Source organism: Hipposideros armiger, unplaced genomic scaffold (genome assembly GCF_001890085.2).
Source record: "Hipposideros armiger isolate ML-2016 unplaced genomic scaffold, ASM189008v1 scaffold_792, whole genome shotgun sequence".
Classification (NCBI taxonomy): domain Eukaryota; kingdom Metazoa; phylum Chordata; class Mammalia; order Chiroptera; family Hipposideridae; genus Hipposideros; species Hipposideros armiger.
This window is the reverse complement of record NW_017732142.1, coordinates 269,870-294,050: the sequence shown is the minus strand read 5'-3', so window position 1 is coordinate 294,050 and position 24,181 is coordinate 269,870. Positions and strand designations below refer to the sequence as shown.

Genomic DNA, 24,181 nt, shown 5'->3' with positions numbered 1-24,181 from the left:
ATGATGTATCTAAGATACCCATAAATAGTGTATGCTCCATAAACTATAGCTATTTTATTTTTATTATTCGTTTGCATTTATGTTGCAAGTTTAGTTTCATTTTTTAGGAGTTTCTGCCATCTCACTATACCTTTCCTTTCCATTTTTTTTTAATGTTCCAACTTTTAAGTAAGTTTATACACTCTCAACCCTGCTTTTTTTTTAAGTAGAGGAACCAAAACAGGCTGCATTGTACATGGCAGCTGTCATCTTCCATGACAGCAGCACAGGCTGCTTTCAGGAGGCCCTGCTTTTCGGGCCTGGCAACTCTTGTCTCCAGTTTTTCTGCAAAAGAAGAAAAACATCGTCATGTCAGGAATTTCCATCTGAATTCTCAACCTTTTCTGTTTCCAGGGTACACCCAATGCTTCCTGTAATCTTTGTGCTTTGGAATACTTCCAGAGTTATCTTTGTTATGCCCAATTATGTATTTAGATTTATACTGTCATTACGCTTTTTAAAGGTGATTCCCTTGAATTTTGTAAAAATTATACTTTTAAAATAAAATTCTCTTAAAAGGCAATTCCGTTGTGTGTTTTTTAACTCTTTGGAATTAGCTAAAGAATTAGAAATATTTCTATGCTTGTTTTTTAAAGCATAGTATATAATGAAAATATACAAATCTTATTGATTTGGTTTATATTTTCCCATAGGTTTTATTCCTAGGAAATATATATGTGTCTATGTGTATGTGTATGCATGCACGCATGCATGTGTCTATATATATTCATATGTATGTACATATGAGTATGACATTAAACCACCTCCTAAGCTAAAAACATCATCTTTTGTTGGTATTATTTTTTTAGAATTGTGTTTGTCTTAGGAATGCTGAAACACATTGCATTACCATATCTGGATGTGACATGTACTTAACAGGAAAGTGATACATATTATCACATCCTGAGCACACAACAAGTAAAACTTTCCAAACTTTAGTTAGTTGCCAGCAGCCCTTCTGTGTGTTACAAACTCACTGTGAACTCTAAAGATAAGCAGAAACTGGCCAAAGGAACATGTTGGTTTACAAATAGCTTGCTTTTCTGTTTTTTCACATGTCTTCTAACAGTTCCACTTTAGCAGTAACTGCCTTTCTAGATTCAAAACTGCAAATTCAATGCAAATATCTTTCACATGTTAAATTGATGCTTATATTTGTACCTTAGTCTATGCCGGATGAGTCCTGTTTGGTAAACATTTAAGCTTAGAAGAAGAAAACGGTGTTTATTAAAATCCCAACCTTTGTTGAGTTTCTGCTTACTTTTTCTGCATGTAAAGGATAGGAGAGGAGCTAAGAATATAGGGTGTGGAGGAAGTTACGTTGTAATGTGCATTTTAAAATACTTTTGTCCTCTGAATATCAGACATATGTCTGCTTGGCATCTACAACCAGGGTCCGAATCCTTGCCATCCACTATTAGTTCTATTTTTTAAAAGGGATATTAATACTGAACCTAAAACTCAAGTTTTTTTGTTTGATTAATAGTAAAAGCAGATATCAACTGAGCTCTTAACATATGAGCCAGGCACCGTGTTAGGCAATATATATGTAAGTCCTCATTTAGTCTTCCTAACAGTCCAATAAGTAGATTATTATGGTCGGTTTTCTAATGAGGAGACGAAGACTGAGAGAGTTTATATGTAAAACTCTAATGCCTAGAGTCATACTGCATGGAAACGCTGGGGCTGGGATTCCAACCTAGAATGTCAGGGTCCCAATGCCCTTTCCTTGGACAGCACTGTCCCCTAACATGTAGCTTTACCGGAGCTGGAGTTTAGGGACTTTGGTACTTGAGGAACGTCTGGCACAGTGAGGACCTCCTTGCAGTCCGACACTAAACCAGGAACTATTCATGTTTTCTAACAGTCCTTTGTAGAACACTAAAAATGTTCAGTAATTTAAAAAGCAGTCACAGCAGACATCTGGCAGCCCCAATTCAGCCACTTCAACTATTAAAGGTTATTTAGTATGAGCACATATTGTAGTAGTGATTGTTTTGTTGAAACATACTTGAAAATTGACAATTTAAGATAAATACCAATTATTTATTTATTTTTAACATTAGTGTTATAAACACATAAGGTTTAAAGAGTTAAATCCACATCTCTGGGTTTATGGTTTATTTTTTTTTCTTTCTTTTTATACTGATTTTGTTTATTACTGTACTGGGGAATGATATGATCTATAGGTAATTAAGTTCTGAAATTTAAAGAGTTTATATATTTACATTAAAGGAAAATTTTTCATAATTTCAAAACTATCATTAGCCATCAATTTGGCTATATTGGTGTTTTAATGTTAAATACTTGTGATATTCAGAGAAAAGTAATATTTTAAAGACACATATTTTTAGAACTCGGAATTTAGGAATTTTAGATTTTGAAGTAATCTGGGCAAAAACTGTTTATTTACTAACTTAACTTTGTTCCAAAAAATACTATGACCCAGACAACATAGATTCATTCTGCATACTTGAATGGTATTAAGTGTCTTTTAAACAGTTTGATTTAAAGAATATTTAATTATAGTGTTTAATCAATAGAATACTACCATTTAATTTCTTTCATAGGTTTCATGTCTTAGGTTTATGTCAAAATTGAATGTTGTTTCAACAATATAAAATACTTTGTGACATAAATACTTAATCCATGTTTACTTCCAAATCTAGTTTTGAATGTTCATATATTTATAGTAAGATTAAAATAATTTTCTGCTGTGTTTCCCATCACCCATTTCTCTGTTTCTATTGGGTCACACCCATCAACATGCAAACAAAGTGTTATATCACCCACCTGAGAAAAGCAAAAGCGTGTCATCAACCTTCTCGTCTTGCTCAACACCCCCCGCCCTTCAGCTCCCACCTGATTGCTCTGCTCTGCTTTACAGTAAAATTCCCCCAAATGGTTAACAATATTTATTCTCTTTACTTCTCATCCTCCATCTTCTCTTGAGCCCATGGCAGACAGTCCTTTATCCATTGCTCATTGATACAGCACCACTACTCCTGCCGCAAGTCTATATTCTCAGAACAGCAGCTAGTGATGCTTGGGAAGTGTAAACTCAAGCCTCCCATCTGTTTCAAAGCCTCCGGTGGTTACCCACTCATAAAAATAATCCAAATGCCCAAATTTTCTCATCTCCTATCCTTCTCCTCACTCATATTTCTCCAACCTAACTTGCTAATTCTTGAATCTACAAACGTGTTCCTATCACAGGGCCTTGGAACATCCTGTTCCTTCTATCTAATATGTACCTGCCATCGCTATTATCATGGCTTACTCCTTCTGAAAACCTTCCTTGATCATGTATGTCACATGCCTCCTGTGTCCCAGGAGCAGGATTGGAAGGTCAGAAACAAGGAAGTCTTGAAAAGAGACACAGGAATGAACTCATGGTAGAGAGCATAGAGCATGCAGAGCTATCTATATGTCTCAAGTTAATTCCCCCAAAAATGCATGCCCACAGGGGAAACAAAAAACCAGGTGGACTGGATCCGGGAGCGTCTCTCCTTGGCCACTTCAGTGCTTGTGAAATGGGCCCAAGAATTGAGGGGTCATGGTGTGATTACTGTGCATGGGCAAACAACAGGGACCCCCTTTTTACCAAGGCTAAGCTACCCACTGCTGTTGCTGAGTACCTGACCTGCCAGTAGCAGAGACCAACACTGAGCTCTCAATAGAGACCATCCTTCCCGAGGTTCACCCGGTCACTTAGTGACTAGTTGCCTGCATCACTCTCCTTCTCTCCTGGGAAGAGCAGAGATTCATTACTGCCGGAACTGGTACCTACTCCACATAATGGGTCTTGCCTTCTCTTCCACGGTGCCTTTGCCAGCTCCATCTTCTGAGAGCCTACGGAGCCGGATATACTGCCTTGAGAGTCCACAAAATAGTGCTTCAGAACGAGGAACACATCTTATAGTAAAAAAACTTGTGATTACAGGCACATGACCATGAAACCTGTGTCACCCTGAAACATATGGCCTAGTAGAATGATGAAGTGGCCTGTGGAAGGGTTGGCTAAGGTCCCAGCCTGGGAACAACATCCTGTGGGATGGGATGCTGTCCTCCATCATGTGGGATACGTGCTGCTCTTTCCCAGTAGATATTAATATCAAAATACTTGAGCCTGGAAACGAAGAGCTATGCCCCCCATCATTACCCCATCATTTTCACTCCCAGTGATACAGATTCAATTTCTGTTCTTTGCAATGTTAGGATCTGCTGTATTTGGAGTCTGAGTTTCCAGTTAGAGAAGGCTTCTACCAAGGGTCCCCACATGGGTTCCATTGAACTAAAACTACCACTACTACCTGATCAGTTTGAATTCATCAAACATAATTAGTAGACAGCTAGAGAGATAATCATTTCTGATGATCATGAAGAGGTAGAGTTGCTTTACCTAGTGCAGATAGGGAGAAGTATGCCTGGAATTCAGGATATTTGTGGAGGCATCTCTTGGCTTCCATGTCCAGTGATAACTGTGCATAAGCAATTATGGCAACCACAACCTAACGTGGGCAAGGCAATGAAGGGCTCAGACCTTTAGGATGAAGGTACTGTCACTGCATTAGCTGAAGTGATGCCAAAGGGTAAAGGAAATCTGCAGTGGGTGATAGAGAGGGGACATGCCATATATTCATTATAGCCTCAGGACCAGTTGTATTAGTGCGGCCTCGAGCCTGTCCCATTAACCCTCTTGTATTAAGCCTTTAGCAGAGCTCTCCGCTGGCCACCACCTTGGAGACTTGATAATGGATTGTACTTAAAATGTAAGGTATGAGAATTTCATGTGGTGCAAGGAATGGACTATGTCACATGCCTTTTATGCTCAGCCTCACATCTTGTTCTCACCTCCTAGCCGCAGCTGGACTTTGACTCAATTTATATTTTCAGCTTCATGCTCCAAGTTCCCACAGCATGTTTGTCTACTGTCCCAGCATTTCTCTAATACTGGGACTTCTTAGAACACTGGATCCCATACAGCATATACCTATGTGCTTCCTGAAAGGACAGGAAAAGTTATTTCCCTCAGTGGGAACCCTCAACAAATGGGGACAGGCGTTGATGAGTAAATGCTTCCTGCCGTTGATTCTTTGATTCTGAGAGGCAGTCTATATTTTCCTTAAGTTACCAGCAAGATGGCGCTCCAGTTGTCCTCACTGGTGCCCAGCTTTGCTTTCTTCAGGTTTTCCTCTCCTTTGTCCCTAAGGGATCACCACCCAAATAAACTTACCTGTTTACAAGGCCTCACCTCAGATTTTGTGTTATGGGAACTTATGATAAAATAGTGTTATGGTGTTTCCTTTTTGTAATTTTTCTGTCCCCTTCGCCTGCTTTTCTCATAGTAGTTGTCCCCACCAGATATAGCATATAACATCTGGTTGTATGTGTGTATGTTATATATAACATATAACATATATAATGTATAATAATATAATATATACACATATACATATATACATACATACATACACCCATATACATATTTATGTATATAAAATATATCATATATAATAAAATATATATAATATATAAAAACAGGTTATATGCCTACCCCTGGCATATAACCTGTTAGATTCCACTGCATTTAACAGCACCTGAAAAATAATAGGTTCTCAGTAATTACTTTTATGAATAAATTAATTAAAATCTAATTTTTTTTATTTCCAAAGAGGATTACAATCATAGGGATAAATGTGAAATAAGTTAACTGCTTACTTCAGTACTATTTCTTATTATTTATTGAGCAATTCAATACTGAATGATAATGGTTAGATCTCTAAAAACAGAATCCATTAAATGAGTGTTTTTTTCCAGGTTTTGCTCAAGCAAACCAGTTTAACTATGGAGCTGATGATGATGAGTTGGGAAACAGTGTACAATTAGTTTCTTCTTTCCGATCAATTTCTTGTGATGTAGAAAAAGACGCAAGTCATTCAACTCAAGTTACATGCTATACTAGGTATGTTTTAAAGTATCTTTAATAATATAATTTTCATCATATCAGAATTACAATTATGCATATTAGTATTATAATAGTTTTATCACTGGCTATTACAATATTTTTCTGATTATCAACTATTTTTTATTTCATGATGTTTAAGCTGTTTTATACCTTTATTATATTCTATTGTAATGCCCCTTTCACATATTGGCGTAGTTAAATATATTTTATATTCTTTCCCAGGTTATTAGAACTATTATCATTATTGATTTCTTTTAGAAGATAAATGGCTACTATTAAATTATAATGATGCTCCTCAAAATATCAAAATTATTCTTTCCTGTCAGGTTTGATTAATTTTGTTCAAAATCTTGACATAGTCATTAAGATTAAAGATAATCATTTTCTATAGTGACATTTCAAGTTCTTTACTATTAGCCCAAATTAATGTTTGTTATTAGCAACTTAGGGGGAAAAATTAATCATTTTAAATTACAACTTTCAATATTGAAACAGGTAGCATATATTCCAGAGGATTTTATCTACATTAGGCTTGTTGGCTGTTTTACAGCAGCAAAAGGGTAAAAGAGATCAAATATATGGTGATGGAAAGAGAACTGACTCTGGGTGGTGAACACACAATGCAAAAGGCAGATGGTGTATTACAGAATTGTACACCTGAAACTTATATAACTTTACTAACAATTGTCACCCCAATAAACTTTAATAAAAAAAATAAAAGAGCAAACTGTTACCTAGAGAGAAACTTGACTAAAACTTTTTTACAAACAAAGCAAGGTGATATGTTACTTTTTTTAAATGATTACTATTACATCTGTTGTTATTGCATTTATTTTTCTTCTCAATAAACACCAATGCACTTAGAATAAGCATTTGCCTGATGTCCATGATGTTAGAAGTTGCAGTACAGAGTTCGGGATGGAGATCATCTTTTCATATTACAGAATGGAATTTAACTGTACCTCTGTTAGAATTTCAGACACCACTTTTTTTTAAATGACATAGTCTGGGGCAGTATTTTTTGTTAATACTGTACATTAAATAAAAGAGTTATTGCATTCCTTACGTGTTCTTCATTTGCCTTCCAGAGCAATGCCGGAAGATGCCTACACTGTTAGAGTCAGTGTGGATGGGGTTCCTGTTACAGAAAATAATACCTGCAAAGGTCACATCCACAGCTGGGCATGCAGCTTCTATGTACGTGGGAGCTCGTCTTTAACTTACGTATATAATTGACTTGCACTTTCTTTTGTGTAAAACTGGGTTTTTATTTTTCAATTTTACACATTGTTATCTATGTCCACACTTAAAAATATGTTAGCATGTAGCTAAGCATAATTTCACCTAGTTTTAATTATTTTCCATAATAATAGTACCTCTTATTTCTGATTTGTTTCCCCCTTCTTTAAATTAATTTTATTAATTGAACTTTTATATTTCCAAATTATTTTCTTGTTCACATGATTTTTTATCTTTCTCCATTTCTGTTCTTAGTTTAACTTCTTCTTTTTCCTATTTTCATCAGAGTCACCTTCATTTTGAATAGAAACCTAACTATTTTTTTCTTTCTCCATTAAGCGTTTCTCTTTTTCTACCACTTTAAAGTGTGAAAGAATAAGTCTGAAGTCATTCATAGCCTTGCATTTCAAAATTTATTTCTTTTCTTGGCAGTCTAAAAAATATCTGTCTTTATAGGTAGAAAGCTGGGCATTTTCCTTTTAGGTTGTCCCTGAATGACAATAAATTATTTAGAATCTACTTGTTTTATTTGTATTATTTTTGTTTCCATTCATCCTTTTCTGCATCACCAATCCTCTATCTCCAAAAACTTCAGTTATTCCTTAAAATGCTGCCCATGTTTCTGCCCTTCTTTGTTTTCTGTAGCACCCTTGTCTTTCTGCAAATAGACTCTTCTTGATCTATTTCTGGTCTTTTTGTTTTCTCCTATATTACTCCTTATCCATGGGGGTGGGGGACAGGATACATTCCAAGAACCCCAGTGGATGCCTGAAACTGCAGATAGTACCCATCCCTTTATCAACTTCTTCAACTCTGCTGGAAATGCGACAACAGCTTCTTTATCAGCAGACTCAGCTGCTCCAGTAATCTTTGTATTTCTTAGTCAAATCCTATTCCTGAATCTGTGTGCCATCCTTTACTTGTAGTAAAGGGCTTGATGTCACTCATTTCAGGGGATCCCTTGCTGAAGTCTTCGTGTAGGCCTAATGCTTTTTGGCACAACATGTTGTTGTCAATCAAAAACAGAACAGGTTTCCTTTTTAATGCCTTTTCCATCTTAACTAAGCACACTGTGACCATAACTTTTGCAGTCGGAGGCGTGACAGAAAACCTAGCAGGAATTTCTTTTTCCTTCTTTACTATGTCATGGATAGAAGATTCGTCCTTATTGTAGATCTTAGCAGCCTCAGCCTACGAGTTTTTTCTTTCCTTACTAAATTGAGAACTTTCACCCTTTCATGTAAAGGATGCACTTTATGGTTTCTCTTTGGCATATCTGAATTGCCAGCTTCATGACTCTTGTACTTTGGTGCCATTTTCTACGTAAAGTAAGGGTTACTTGACCACAAGGACAGGGATACTGAGATAGTCAGTCTGATAACCTAGAGGTGACTAAGTGACTGGTGGGGGGACTCTCGAGTTTTCATCACAATACTTAGAATGGCCCACAATTTAAAAGTTATGAGTTGTTTGTCTCCTGAATTGTCCATGGGTAACTGAATTGAAACTGTGGATAGGAAGGGACTCCTATAAGAGTATTTACTTTTTAAGTGTGAAATTTGATCTGTATATATCTCGGTTACTGAGGACTCTTTATTTTTGCCCGTCAGCTCTGCTTTTCACCTGTTCGGTGTTAATTTTGTTTTTTACATAATAGTGTATTTCCCCTTTGCAGTAATTACTTCTTATTTTGCCTTTTGAAAAGAACTTGGCATATGTTTACCTGAATGATAATAGCCAATAATTAATATGATATTTTCTATGTGCCAGGTGGCAGACTAAGTATTTTATAAATATTAACTCTTGACTCTCACAACAATTCTTTAACTGTATACTATCATTATCTCTATATTATGGACAATAAAACTGAGGCACTGAGAAATTACATACCTACCTAAGGTCATGTAGCTTGGGGTGGCAGTGCTCAAATTTGAATTCGGACAGCCTGACTCCAAAACTGAACTCTTAGTCATGATTCCCTCCTGCCACATATATGTAGGCGACTATCTCTAATAGATATGGATTTGTTTTCTATTTGCTGCCGTACGTAACTACTCAAACTTAGTGGCTTACAACACAACCTCATTACTTTTCTGCTCTGTAGGTGAAAAGTCTGATGTGGGTCTCAATGGGCTAAAATCAAGGTGTTCGGAATCTTCATTCTTTGGTCTCTTCCTTACCTTTTCCATCTTCTGGAGGTTGCCCACATTCCTTGGCTCATGGTCCCGTCCTCTGGTTTCAAAGCCAGAAGTGGAGGTTGAGTCCTTGTCACATTGCATCACTCTGACCTTGCTTCCATTGTCACATCTGTTACTCTGAACTGTTCTCTCTCTCTTCCACTTGCAAGGACCCTGGTAATTACTTGGGCCCACCCAGATAATCCAAAATAATCTCCCTATATTAAGGTCAGCTCATAAGCAACCCTAATTCCATCTGTAACCATCTGCCAGTTAACCTAACATATTCACAGGTTGCAGAGGTTAAGGGCTTGGGCGTCTCTGTGGGGCCATTATTCTGTCTACCACAAAGTACATATTAGAGTTTCTATCACATTGGTGGCCTCCCTGGAATTCTGCTTTCTTCCAGTTCCCATTTGGTGTCACAATTCTTAAAAATTATACCTGCAGTATTCTAGGAAAATTATCACTAAATAGATTACTAAAGCTCACTTTGATGGACTTTTTCCAAGTTTTGCTTCTATGTTTTTGAAATATGCTGATTTTTTCTTTTTGGGCTTAACCCAATGTAGGTTTTCTTTCACTGTATTCCACCAAATTCCTAAAAGTCTTTACCAGAGAGCCATATTACTGTGGTTTGACTTACACTAATAACAAAAGGATGACTGAATTTTAAAAATTCCAAGCTAGAAACATTTTAAAGTGAGAGAGGATTTTTAGGGGTAAGGAAACTATCTTGAATAATCAGAATAATATTTTTAACTTTATTTCTTATATGTAAAAAAGGAATATTTTTACAGTCATATTACGGGTACTGTTTAAATATAAATAATGTATGAAGCAGAAATATTCCATAAAATTAGAAATAAAATAGAGATAAGAGTGCTTATCGAAAGTATTATTTTACAGGCAAAAAGTTTCAAAACCCCAACAATCAGAAGCATCACACCTTTATCAGGAACTCCAGGTCTGTTATATTATAACTGAAATATCTTTTTGGTTTGTGGTAATTAATTTACTTTTTAATGTATAAAATTACTATAATATCTGAAAATTTATAAATAGCATTTTTCTGATTATATAATAACTCCCAATATTTTTTTTAAAAACATGATTCTTAATAGCTGCATCTGAATGTACTATAATGTATTTAACTTTCCTCCTATTGGGCATTTAGCTGCCTTCCAGTGTTCATTATAACTATAATCATACCAGTTTATAATTCCAATAGGAATATGTGAGAATGCCTTGTTCTGTAACTTTGACAATTCCATGTACTATTTTTTTCAAGTTAAATTTATATGGAAAATGCAGTAAGCTTTGAAAATTCCAATTCTTTGATTTATATAATTAAATTTATTTTATATTTACTGACATTTGTATTTTTTCTTTTATAAATTACCTGTTCATCTCCTTGGTTTAATTTAAGGGGAGTCAACTCTACATATTAGATTTTAAGAATTCTTTATATTTTAAGGATATTAACCATTTATATGTCATATATGTAGGAAATATTTTTTAATTTATCATTTGCTTTTAAAGTGATTAATGGTTTTTCTGTCATTTAGACACTTTTAATTTTTATTGTCCAATCTATAGATCTTAACCTTTGTTATTAACCTTCATTTTTATGCTGTTGAAAACTCTACCATCCCAATTATATAAATATTACATAAATTTTCACTTATTTTTCAAGAGTTTTATGGTTTTATTTATTTATACTTAATTTTTATTTCACCTAGAATTGATTTTGTTTTTTTAGTATAAAGTAGGGACTCTTATTTTATTTATTTTTTCCAATTAACTCATCCATGACCCAAGTGATATTTATTGAATATTTCATTCTGTCTTCCATGAAACACCTCTCTAATCTGTTGATACTTATAGATACTTCCATAATACTATGAATATTTATTTATGTTTCATTGTATTTGCTACAACTTTCAGAAGAATTTTAAGTAGTCGTAGGAAACATGAAATATGTGTTTGGATGCTGGTCTCACTGGAAGAACCTCTAATGTGTTGATATTAAGTATGTGGATTTATGGGTAGACAATCTTACACAGAAATTTTGTTTGGTTTTAGGTACGTTAATAACAATCCGAGGCAGAATCTTCACTGATGTCTATGGAAGTAATACTGCACTAAGCTCCAATGGGAAAAATGTTAGGATTTTGAGGTAAATTATTGAAGTGGAAACATATTTTTATAGTAGGAAAACAAATATTTGACCTTTTATATAGACAGGTTTTTATATATAGCATAAATAAAGATTTTGTTTGCTACCATGTAGTTGAGTGTTATAAATGGTTTGTATTATAATTCTTAGATTGGGTTTATGAAATCATCCTTTCCCGTAATGATGCCAAGAAGTAGAAAGTTTAACTTACAGAAAGGGACTCCTTTTTTTCGCTTCACTGTAGCTAATATTACTTCCCTTTAATACAAAGGAATGGATGGAAATTATGTCATGAAATCACAAAATTGCAGTCAGCAGGGACCTCAGAGGTCAGGCTACCCAGCCCTTAATACGCTGGGAACCCTGAAATACTGTATATAAATGTAGAAAAGAATTTCACATACTTACTAATGGGAGGAGAAAAGACCTTAGACCTGCATCCATCTCATTTCTACCCCTTCAATTGTGACACCAGGGCCCCCAAGGCGTTTCATTATGCCTGAATTCCATTAACCCGGGGCAGTGGTCCCAGTCCTGGGCAGGAAGTCAGGAGTCTGAGTGCTCAAGCTGCTTCTGCTTTTCACAAATCTAGTGAGTTCAGTCAAATCTCCAAATTCACACCAGGTACAAATTACAGAGGACATGCAAATGCCTAAAGGACCTAGTGCCTACCAAGGAGCTATTGGTCTAAAAGATCAGATGAGAAAAATTTTTAAATAGTATATGTATTAGGCCAAATAGTGTTGTAGTAACCTAGACAGGCGAACTCAGAGCACTGTGGGAATTACTGGGCTTGGTTAAGAGCAGACGGAGAGCTGAGGGACTGGGTTTGAATTCCTGCTCTATCCCTCACTCATCACAGGCTTGGGCAAGCTACTTAAGTTCCCTGCCTCAGTCTCTTTATCTGTATAGTGGAAGGATATTTACTAACTCATCAAATGCTTGCAAGGATGAAACATAGTAAGTGCCTGTAAATGCACCTAAACTGCTATTTATGTGCAATGAGACAAGAGATGAGAAGGAGAATATGAATCCATAAATCTATAAGGGGTACAGTAATTCACGTTACTTTCTTTACACACATAAATCAATGACCCAATGAAAGGATTCATGTGTAAAATTATATTAAAAAGTTCAAAGTTTTCTGAAAGCAGAGTCCTTATATTTTAAGTTCAGGATTATATCTGGTCTTATTTTGAGTCTGGGATTTGCTGTCACTGAAACTGGGTGGTTTATTATGATGATGAAAAAAATACAATACTAGTCAATAACCTGTAGGCCTCCAATAGCCTTGGGCTCTATCAACCTTAAAGCAATAAGTTGACTTAATCAGCGGCAGAAATGCCAAGACAGATGTTCCCTCTCCAGCCTTACCCTGCCCCTTCCCAGCTTCTATTCCCATGTCAATATCACTGATTCTGTTGGATGTTCGTTTCATCCTGATTACTCTGTGGGGCCTCTGCTATGGACCTGTTTAGTTCCTATGGTATGAACTTATACAAAATTATCTTTTGTATTTAAATTCATTGAACTTCAGATGGACCAGTCCCCATTATCTGTGTCTATGTTTTCTATTCCCATCGTATTTATCACTTACTAACACACTAAATATGTTATGATTATCATGCTTGTTATCAGTCTCCCCCAGTTAGAATGCCAGTCCCACAAGGGCAGGAATCTTTATTTTGTTCATTGATGTGTTTCAGTACCTAGAGCAAAGCCTGCAACATAATAGGTGTTCAATGGATGGTTGTTGAATGAATATGTGATGGGTAATAAATGATTGACAGGGAAAATATAAGGTGGCAGTGAGTTGGTGGGAGGAGAGCATTTTGAAGCAATTTATTAACCATAATTTGATCTTTTCTAATAAAATATTTATACAGAGTTTATATTGGAGGAATGCCTTGTGAGCTCCTGATACCACAATCTGATAATTTGTAAGTAATTCAAATGATTTTTTTTAGAAAAATAAATAGCAGATGTAAACATACTAAGTTTAAATAGTAATTTCTAGCAATATCACATGAATGCTTTATAATACAGTATAAGTTGTAATATTCTATAGTAAATTAAGAAGACTTTATATACTTAGATGTTACCTGACAGCATATCCTCCATTGTCTCCAGGATAGTGTGATATGAATTATTAGAGCATTATGAGAAATACATCTTGAGAAATATCTTTATCAAATAATTATTTCACTTGGTAGTATTTTAACTCTTTAAGAGGAATATCAATAAGGATAGCCAAATTAATTACAAAATATTTAATTGTTCAATGAAGTTTCATTCAAATATCTTCAACCAAAGCTGGGAAATATTTTTATTTTGCAGAAATTTTTGTTGTAGCAATAGCTTCTATCCTGATATATATTCTGCAATTCATAAGATGTTTTTAAGGGAAACACAATATTTTAGTACTTTAGTGTCAATGTAAACTTTGAAATTAACATATATATTTTATTAGGTATGGTCTAAAACTAGATCATCCAAGTGGAGATATGGGATCTATGATTTGTAAGACAACTGGAACTTACATTGGTAAATGTTGATCATCATTTTTCATAATTCTCAGAATTTCCTTGTTTTGTATTATCCTAGACTGCCCCTGCACCCTCATCCCCTTTTCTAAAAATTATCATTTCCTCTTTTCCTTGGCTTTTTTTCGTTTTCATGTAACCATGTAAGAATTACCTTTTTCCTAATGTTTACATTTAAAATAACCTTCTTCAAATTAATTTTTTCCCTTCTTTTGTCATCCAGAAGATTCCATGATATAATTTGGCAGTTTTTTCCTGTAGCCTTAATTTTACTGTTTTTTTTCCCCTTGCTCTATGTACTCCGCATATCTAAACCTTTTAATTCTTTTTTTTTTTTTTTTTAGCTGAGCCACCCTGCCACCTGTTGGCAGCTCAGCTGGGGCTGAAAATCGAACCGCTGTTGCTCAGAGCTCGCATTATTGAGCGAGCTCTTAACCAACTGAGCCACTCAGCCGGCCCTCAACCTTTTAATTCTTGAATTAACTTCACTCCCTTCTGTCTCAGAGCCTTTGCAAGTAAAGCTTCCCATCCTGAGAATTTCAGATAAAATGTCATGTCTTCAGAAAGCCTTCCCTGATCCCCTGCCTTACATTCTCAGTTTACTCTCCTTTTCCGTGATAGCTTTATCGCAATTTGTATGACTACAATCCTTGTGTTTGTGTCATGGCTCTTGACTAACTGTATCCTCCACTAGACAATATGCTCTGTTAAGAAAGGAGCAAACTGTGTGCTCACCCTGAGTCCCTGAACCCCTGACCCAGCTAAATAGCTGTCGAATAGGCAATAGAAATTCAGGGGCAATATGGTGACATATATGTTCTTTTATCAGTCTTCATTCATTATTATATTTTGTCAGGTTTTTTCTAGTTATAACCTTGAAACACCTTATTATGTATATATTAAAATAGTAGATACTTCTTTAAGATAGTTCAGTTGTCATTTCTTTGATTAATATATGTGTATTTACAGTTTTAATTTTAAGTTTTGTTGCTTTTAAATCAGCTTTATAATATATAGTGATTGTTCTCCTGTGTTTGGGAATTTAATTGATTGTGTATTTTAATTAATTCCAGGTCATCACAATGTCAGCTTCATCTTGGATAGTGATTATGGAAGGTAGGTTCTTTTGTAAATAATAATTTTCATAATGGATTCAACTGGGTAAATAAAATAAAACTGTATATTTACTTTGTGCTATAGATTAGAGATTAAAAAAGTAATCACTTTCTTCCCACAAATTAACATTAAAAGTGTCTGTAACTCCCTTTTACTCATAATTTGTGCCTCAGACAAGGCTTTTCAACTGTTGGGAAATCTAGCATTACCTAAAGCAACAAATTAAAAAAACCCTTTGATTGTGATATTGAAGAGTGTTATTTTGTCTTTACCTTTTCTGATTTAATTGTAATTCTTTTTGATAACTAAGTAATTCACTTTTTATTTGAACTAATGTAAAAATAAGTAAACCCCATAGTTGATACTTGATAAAGTTATTCCTTTAAAGTGTCAAGACATACAGAGTTGTGAAAGATAGTAGTTACAGCTTTCAATAGTCCATCTTAGCTCCAATGTTAATAACTTATAGTTACGATTTTTAATAAAAATAGAACTTATTTCCAGGTATCTTACATCCTAATATCAGTAAGAAAGATCATCAGAGGTTTATAGAAATATCAGCATATGCACATCTCAACATGTTGCAAACCTCATATTGTAGATAATAATGATAATGAACATTGAGTGGCAAGCGTGGTACTAAGCACTGTATTTATCTCGTTTAATACTCCCAAAAAAATCTATAAAATTGAGTGTTATCATCCACCCTGTGTTGCATACTGGGAAAAATGAGACTTAGGCAAGTTATATATTGCCCAAGGGTATTCAACCAGTAGGAAGCAGTGCTGGTATGTGAACCCTTGCAGTTTAACTCCAGGGCCTGTGTGTTTCATTCCAGTATTCTGCTATGACTAGTGGAGGGTTTCAGCCACAGAACCTTGTCTTACCACTACTTAACATCCTGACTCAGGATTCTCTGTTGTGGCAGCATCACCCCATTCCTGGGTGCATTTGCAAATGTATGGGGACATTTGTTAGACTGTCATAATAACTAGGGAATGCTAATGGCCTTTCCTGGGCAGGACCATGCAGTGCCAAATCTAAGTGAATTGTTTCGCACAAAATGTCGTAGCATCTCCTATTGAGAAAATGAATCAATTAACAGAAATCTAGATAAGTCACATTATTTAGCCATCTAATCCTAATATAACTGTAGTAGATCAATAATGGGATAAGTATGTTGATTTCTTTGTTGTCTCTGATGAGAGACTGAATGATTAGAACTTTGAAGTAAACGGCAATATTACAATCAAAGATGTTATACCTGGTTATTGGTCATAGACTGCAAGAAAAGGATGGTATTTGTTCCGCGTATGCATGGAACTGCAATTGAATTGGTGAGACCAAATCCATTATCATTGTGTTTAAAGATCATCTAGTTCTAGACATCTAGAGGCAATAGGTTTGTAACAATGTGATGCCTGACCTAGACACATTATTATAGACCAATATAGACTGGACCAAAACCATGAAGAATATTATAATTCAAGGGCAAACTAGAGTGGATGATATGTAAATGGTACTAAGATTTAGCTTGGGGATTTACATGGGGCAAATGAATTAGAGTCCCATGAGTTAACTGTTAATTTTCTGCAAGGACATGACATACATATAACTTGATGAGATAGAACAAAAGGATTTTATTGAAAATATTAGAAAACAATGTTAGACGCAACAATTATTGAATTTTAAATGATTTCTTGAACAATATATGGTTCTTTTATGCTCTCAATGTCATTCTCTTAAGGTGAGAAAAATGAATTCTTACTTCTGAGTCTATATGAAAGGTATTAATTGCCAAATCCATCATATGTCTCTCAGAGAAATAATTATCCAAAAATAGAAGGTTTGAGTGGTCAAGCTTGAATGTGATTGATAAGTATACATAAATCAATCTGCTACATTAACATGCTCCCCAAATTTCAATTTAAAAAGCCAGCCAATTTGCTCACAACATAGGGAAATACTGCATAAAATTGTTGATTCTGTAATCTTAACTTATAATTTCTTTTTTAAACCAAATAGCTGTACTTTTGTGTTGTCTTAGAATTGATACAATTGTGTTTCTATATAAAACAATCTTAGGAATTTAAGATAACTGTTGAAATATGATGTTTACTACTTAAAAGCCTAGTTTTAAGAACATATGACATTTAAAAGTGTAAAACCATTTTATGAATTATAAAATACATATTTTACAAATTTCAGGAGGATTCTTGACTATCCAATGAACCAATTAAAGAACATTGTGGCACCCATTCTATATTTCTTTTAATAGCCAGCCTTCTTTCCTCTATTACCCAAGTTCAAACAACAGCTGTCCCAAACTGATAAGATTCAGATGAGGCTGCCTTAATTGCGAAATGCCTAATCATTATCAATGAATTAGTGGAAATCACCTCAGTGTCATACCGAATAAATTACATTCCAATTTTATATCAGGAGGCAATTTTCCCATCAACTTAAGAAGCAGAGTTAATTTTTCAGACACAGGATCTGACCACAGACAATATTGTTGTGCATCATTTCAGCTCTTTAGGAAATGAACTGAAAGGCTTATCATATAAAAATATAAACTTTAGTATGAACTTCTTAAATCACTAATTTAACATAAAATACTTACAGGGACTCGTTAGTTTTCAAATGCACATTGTGATGCATGGGTTCAATTTTAAGGGGGTAAGCTGTTGGTCTCAACCACAAGATTTGCATTATCCTTTCAAATTCTAGTGCAGTGTATTCTAATTATGATGAATGAGTTTGAGTCTTAACACTTAAATTTCTTAACTTTTCTAATTATGAATTCCATTGAGGTCATTAAGAGAGCAGCATTTAATTTCTAGGGTCCGATTCTTTCCCTTCCCAACCCTCCAGGCTATGGAAATGCAAGTGTGTATTTATAAAAATATGAATAAGCTCTGTGTTTATTAAGAATGACTTAACTCTGCTGGATTGTTGTTAACTTGCTCTGACCTGTTTGTACTGTCCCACATATGAGTGGCGGGAGAGAACTGTGTAGTATTATACATAGGTTGGGAGCCAGATATAGGTCTGGATTCAAGCTGTCTGGGTTCAGATTTTGTTTCTGCCATTTAACCTCTTTGTGACATTTGTGAGATAAATGAATTCTCTGAGTTTTACCTTCCTTGTGGGGTTGTGATAAGGATTAAATGTGGTAAGGATTAAGGATTAAATGTGGTAAGGATTAAATAAATTAAAAGATTAAAATCTTAAAATAAGATTAAACCTTAGCATGATACCTGATAAGTGTTCAGTGTTGGTTATTGTGACACTAAATGTTTTAGAAGAAAAGAGAGAGCAGGGTGGTCAGTGGAAAGCCCAGCCTTTATGAAGTTATCCTGTTTTTTTTATGGTGATATAAATTCTTACTTTATTGAGTTACAATTTGAATATAATAAAATGCACACATTTTAGGTGTGCAGTTCAGTAAGTCCTGACAAATGTGTATTTGTGTAGTATTTGTATACTTCTATAGTTGTGTAACCAATAAATAAATCAAGATACAGAACATTTTTAACTTCCCCCAAAGTTCTGTGCAGCTCCTTTTCAAATTATGACATGATTTATATCAATAAAGTAAAAAAATTACATAATAACATTTCCTAACATGAAGTTCATTTGTACAGTAAGAATTTTTTTTTTAACTTTTGTTTTTAAACAGGAGTTCCCCACAAAACATGGCATATTTTGTTTCTTCTCTGAATAAAATTTCAATGTTTCAAACATATGCAGGTATGTGACTTTCTCTCATTCTGTGTGTATGTGAGAAAGAGAGCAAATGAGAGAGAGATGTATATACTTCATTTCATCAAATGAAAAACAATAATGACTTAGAGTGCCCTATATTATTTTATGTACTTCTAAGGAGGGAAACTGCCTGAGATGGGGAGTATAATAGGAAACCCTGTCATTAACCTAAGACCCTGGAGACTATGTTCGTATGTAAGGTTGATTGGAAAATGAACTTATCATACTAAAAGAGACAGAAGGGAAACTTGCACATCTCAACTTTGGCTGCTGGTTGAGGGACGAAAAAAAAACCAAACTCCACTGTCAGTTTAAACCACATGCTAATACTCTCAGATTTATACTGTCAGTGCAAAAGAAGCCTCAAGCAGATTTTAATTTATTTTAATTTACAGGGGTCTCAGGTTGATAGTACCCTTAGGAGAGTAGCAGAAGCAAACACAAGTCCTCCTGGAAGAATTATACTTCCTTCTATGACAGGAGTGAAGGAAGTCAGCACATTCGGGTTTCGAAGACGTGCAATGTGAAAAAAATGTGTGTCTTGGAATCAGCCAAATATGACACACCTTGGATTTTTTCTAGAAATTTATTTAATGTGAAACTCATTTGTAAAACTACCTAGAACTTCAATGGAACCAACAAGAATAAATTTTAATAAGATCTACCCTATGCCATGCGCTGGTCTCATTTACTAATATACCTAAAACTTTTATATACACAGCCACAAGAGTTCCAATTATAAGTAATATAGGACTATATGAGAAAAATATAAATGTAAGATGTTGGCCCATAAGTATAAGAAAGATTCATTCTTCAAGAGCGTAGGGGAAAAAGAGGCTGCTCTCCTACCTTCATATGTTTTCTTTCGAAACTGCACATCTGTGCTCAGCCCAGGTTTTCCTTACTCCCTGAATCCTCCCATCACCAGCATCTCTTTGGTACCAGTCACCACTAAAGCCTGGTCCCCAGGAGAAGCCATGTTTATTGTCCTCTGCAGGATTTCCTCAGAGACACAATAACGAAACACCTAATTCATTCATTTGGTAATGGGGAACCTGCACTGTACTGGGTGCTATGGCTAGGTAATTTAGAAACATTTCGAACGGCAAACATTTGGGCTTAGGTGTACTATTTATGATGTTTTACTTTATGTGCTTCCCCTCCCCCTCTCCAGAGGTCACTATGATTTCACCTGCACGAGGAAGTGTTCAAGGTGGCACCCTGCTGACAATAAGTGGACGGTTCTTTGATGAGACAGATTTCCCAGTCAGAGTTCTAGTTGGAGGTATTTTTCATGATTTTTAAAATATATTACCTTATAAGAACAAATTTTGTCTGGTCTTTAATAATTTGTGAGAAGAATAACAGTCTTTTCTCAATCAATGTCTTGAATTTAAAGCTGGGTATTTTCACATAGTGGCTTGATGCTTGTCCCACTGCACCTGTGCATGGAGGGCCACTCCTTGCACCCTTGTATGACCAGGTTGGCACCAGAAGGCATTGTGTGGTAGCATGTGGCTGCCACCCACAAATTCCTCACCACACGGAGAGACACACTCCTTCCGTTTAATGGACCCTTAAATGTCCTTCTTGGACTGTTCTTCTTAATGGGTTGATTAATTATGAGGAAATTTAAAGCAGTATTTGGGGGTTCTCTCCTCATCCCTTTCTATGATACTGTGCCTTGTGTGGACATCAGAAATAATGGATGATATTGACCTTGGGAAGAGTGTTAATGAATATGTTATATGGTCACAAATGTATGTAGGACTGGGTTCCCTGGTTATGCATCAATTTTATGTGTCTGGTATAGATCTGTTCAGAGGCAGGGAGCTATGCAGCTCAAAGGGGAGATTGGGGTAATTATAATAATGGGGATCTTCCCACTCAGTCATAGGGACCTAACCTGAGTTGATAGGCAGGGGAGAGGCCATGCAGCTGGCACATGCTTTTTCTCACACAACCCTCTCTGCTTAGTATTTTCTACATCTAAGGGATCTGCTCATAAGCCAGCCCAAATGTGATTTCAAGAAGAGAAATTAATAGAAAGCAACCTCATCTCACATTGATATAATGCCTTTCCTATCCATATGAATGCTTGCTGGTTACCTGAATAAATATTAAAACTTAGGCCACAAAAATTTTAAATTTCATATATGTTATTTTGATGTTTTAAAAATAAATATGCTTTAAATATTAAAATGAGGGGCATACAATATTTTTAATTATTACAATGTGTTTAATGATCTCATATGCTACAGTTGATATGCAAATACAACATGCTAGATTTTATATCTCATTGCGGTTAATGTGATAACCAGATTTGAGATTTTGAATCCTGAGTAATTTCTTGAAAGTAATGATTTTCAAGAAAATAGCTTATCTTCCTTTTGCTCTAAGCAAAATAGGCCAAATTGGTTTAATATACTGCTCGACTGTACTGTTTTCTGGTTCAATGGTCTTGCATCACAAAGCATTCAAAATAGTGAAAGGGAGTGTCGAAGTATAAATCTTCCAAGCCACCAAACAAAACTTGGCAAAGATACCGTCCTCCATTTGCTAACCTTTGCATCATTTCTAATGGGCTGTGATTCCCATTTCATTAAATACTTAATGAGGGCTGACCGTACATGAGGCCCTGTGAGGGACAGATGGGCATTTAAAACATAGATTCGTCCCTCAAGTCTACTTGTGCTTATGTAAGTATAATCATTGTCGTTTAGACTCTTGTCTGTTTTGGGTTCAGTCTGCCTGTGCAAATACCATTTACAAAATATTATCCCCTTTGTTTTCATTTGAAGAACTTGAACCGAACCACCATTTATTTATTATTTATGTATTTATTTATTTATTTATTTATTTTACCTAAGGGGACTGGAATTATCTGCTTTTGTAAATTCTGAACATCATGGATTTAATCAACAACATTTTTCCAAGGAACAAACTATATTGCTTCAGTTTGGACCCAGAAGAGAAATCTTTTTACGGTTACTTAGTTTTATCAAATTTTTGACGTTGTTTCTCAGAAATTGTGAAACTTTCTAACTCAGGCTTGTGATAGTTTGCCAAGAAAAGGTTGCCTTCTGGAAGTATGACAATTAAGGAGTGCTAAACTTTAATAGAGAACATATAAAGGAAATGCAGACCCCCTTTAACTTTGCTTCTTGCTTGTACAACTTTCTTCTAATTTAAAAAGTGCTTCAAGATAGGCTGATGTGATTTCTGAAGCTCTGTAGTAATAGCTCTGTACCTTGCTTCTCTGTAGGTCAAGCCTGTGATGTTTTGAATGTCACAGAAAATAGCATATGTTGCAAGACACCCCATAAACCTATTCTCAGAGCTGTATATCCAGGTAAGTTACCAGAAGAAAGAATGACCATTTCCACATTTACAAAAGAAGAATATTATTGATATATATCATTAGTGTCTTAGTTCATTCAAGCTGCTATAACGTAATGCTCCAGACTGGGCATCTTATAAACAATAAACATTTATTTCTTACAGTTTTGGGGGTTGGGGTGTCCATTATCATGGTACTGGCAGATTAGGTGTCTGGTGAGGACTTCTTCCTCATGGATGGTGTCTTCTCAGGGCTAGGGAGCTCAGTGTGGTCTCTTGTATAAGGGCACTAATCCCATTCATGAGAGCTCCCCCCTCAGGATCTACTCACCTTCTAATACCACCACAGTGGGCATTAAGTTGCAATATATGAGTTTTTTTGGGTGGTGATACAAACATTCTGCCTATAACAATTAGTAAAAAAAAATTATTTGAACTTTTTAGAATTTGTATTTAGAATTATAGTAAATTTTTTCTTAGTTTTTTGCTTTAAACTTTCTGGATTAGGAAATATTTGCATTAACATAGCTGCATACTGGCTGCACCCCTGGAGGTAAACCCGACCTAAATTCCTTGGACACTACTGAAAACAACACATCTCTATGGATAGAGTATGAGGATGTCTTTATTTCAAATTAAATGGTGATTACTAAATGTTGGTACTGGCTATGTAGAAATTTAAAATATGCCTTTTCTGGTTGAAAAATAAATGGCAGAGGTTAAATCCTTACTTGTCTAAAGTGATTTAGGAGTGATAAGAGGGAATGAGAGAAATGGAACTCAGAATTCTTTTCAGGCTTTCACCTGTGGCCCAATAAAAGTGCAGCTGATGGCCTTGATATCTGTAATAATACCTCTGAGATGCTCTCATGTTTAGCGGGGTGTGTATCTTTTCTTGTGCACACAGTGAAATCGGTTTCTAATTGTGTCAGTGGTTGATATTTGAAGCCAAATAAATAATGTTTATCAACCTCTTAAGTTTCCTTGTTTTGACTGATATTAGAAAAAAAATGAGCAGTTTAAGAAAATAATTTTGATATTTATAATTAATAACATCACAGAAAGTTGTAAATATCAGAGAATGCTGCTGCTGTAAGGTTGAAGTGCTCAAGCTTTTCTTTCACCCAACTCAGCTGAAGAGGAGTAGCCGTTGTTTTTTAGATCTGGACATTCCAGACAAGCGTAAGGCTGCTGGAGGGAAGGCAGGAGCCTGACGGTTGTATTTTAAGGAAGAAATAAAGTTAGATGGCTCCTTTTTAATAAGGAGAAAACTTCATCACAGGGTTTATACTGGCATGTGTAGGTACACCTTAATGGTTATCCTCTCTCTGATTCTAAGAAGGTGATGAAATCCTTGAGCAGAGGTAATGTTTAAAAAACCAAATAAGAAGAAATACTGACAGAAATCTTAAAGCCAACAGTACTGTTCTTTGATTAGTTGTAAGCCATTAATTGAGTAACTTTTGTTACAGAGAACAATCAAGGCAAAAGTTTTGTAATCAAATAGTCTGAATCTTGAAGTTTTGAGACTTAACTATATAAAGCAACATCAGTCATATCATAGGTAATAATTGTTATATTGTTTTCTTAAGTGAAGCACTTACTAAGTGCTAAGTGTTGTACATATATTATATATATATATTATATATATATATATATATATATATATATATATATTCCTCATAGCAACCATGCAAATAGTAATATTATTCCATTTTACATATATGGAGCCTGAGGTGCAGAGAGGTGATGTTGTAGACTGTCATAGCACTCTCTCCCCTGGATGCAGGGACATGTAGGGGTATGTGTAATT

General features: G+C 35.1%; 1 protein-coding gene across 1 annotated transcript in view; it reads left to right on the top strand.

Moving 5' to 3' along the window:
• The window catches only part of PKHD1L1 (PKHD1 like 1), a 143,431-nt gene that overhangs the window by 5,522 nt on the left and 113,728 nt on the right, over positions 1–24,181 (top strand). The window contains exons 3-12 of the mRNA XM_019628463.1: positions 5,860–6,004; positions 7,096–7,204; positions 10,333–10,390; positions 11,509–11,602; positions 13,489–13,542; positions 14,073–14,146; positions 15,219–15,261; positions 18,944–19,014; positions 20,204–20,314; positions 22,295–22,381. Of these exons, the coding sequence (XP_019484008.1) occupies positions 5,860–6,004; positions 7,096–7,204; positions 10,333–10,390; positions 11,509–11,602; positions 13,489–13,542; positions 14,073–14,146; positions 15,219–15,261; positions 18,944–19,014; positions 20,204–20,314; positions 22,295–22,381 (846 nt within the window). The remainder of the gene's footprint in view (positions 1–5,859; positions 6,005–7,095; positions 7,205–10,332; positions 10,391–11,508; positions 11,603–13,488; positions 13,543–14,072; positions 14,147–15,218; positions 15,262–18,943; positions 19,015–20,203; positions 20,315–22,294; positions 22,382–24,181) is intronic.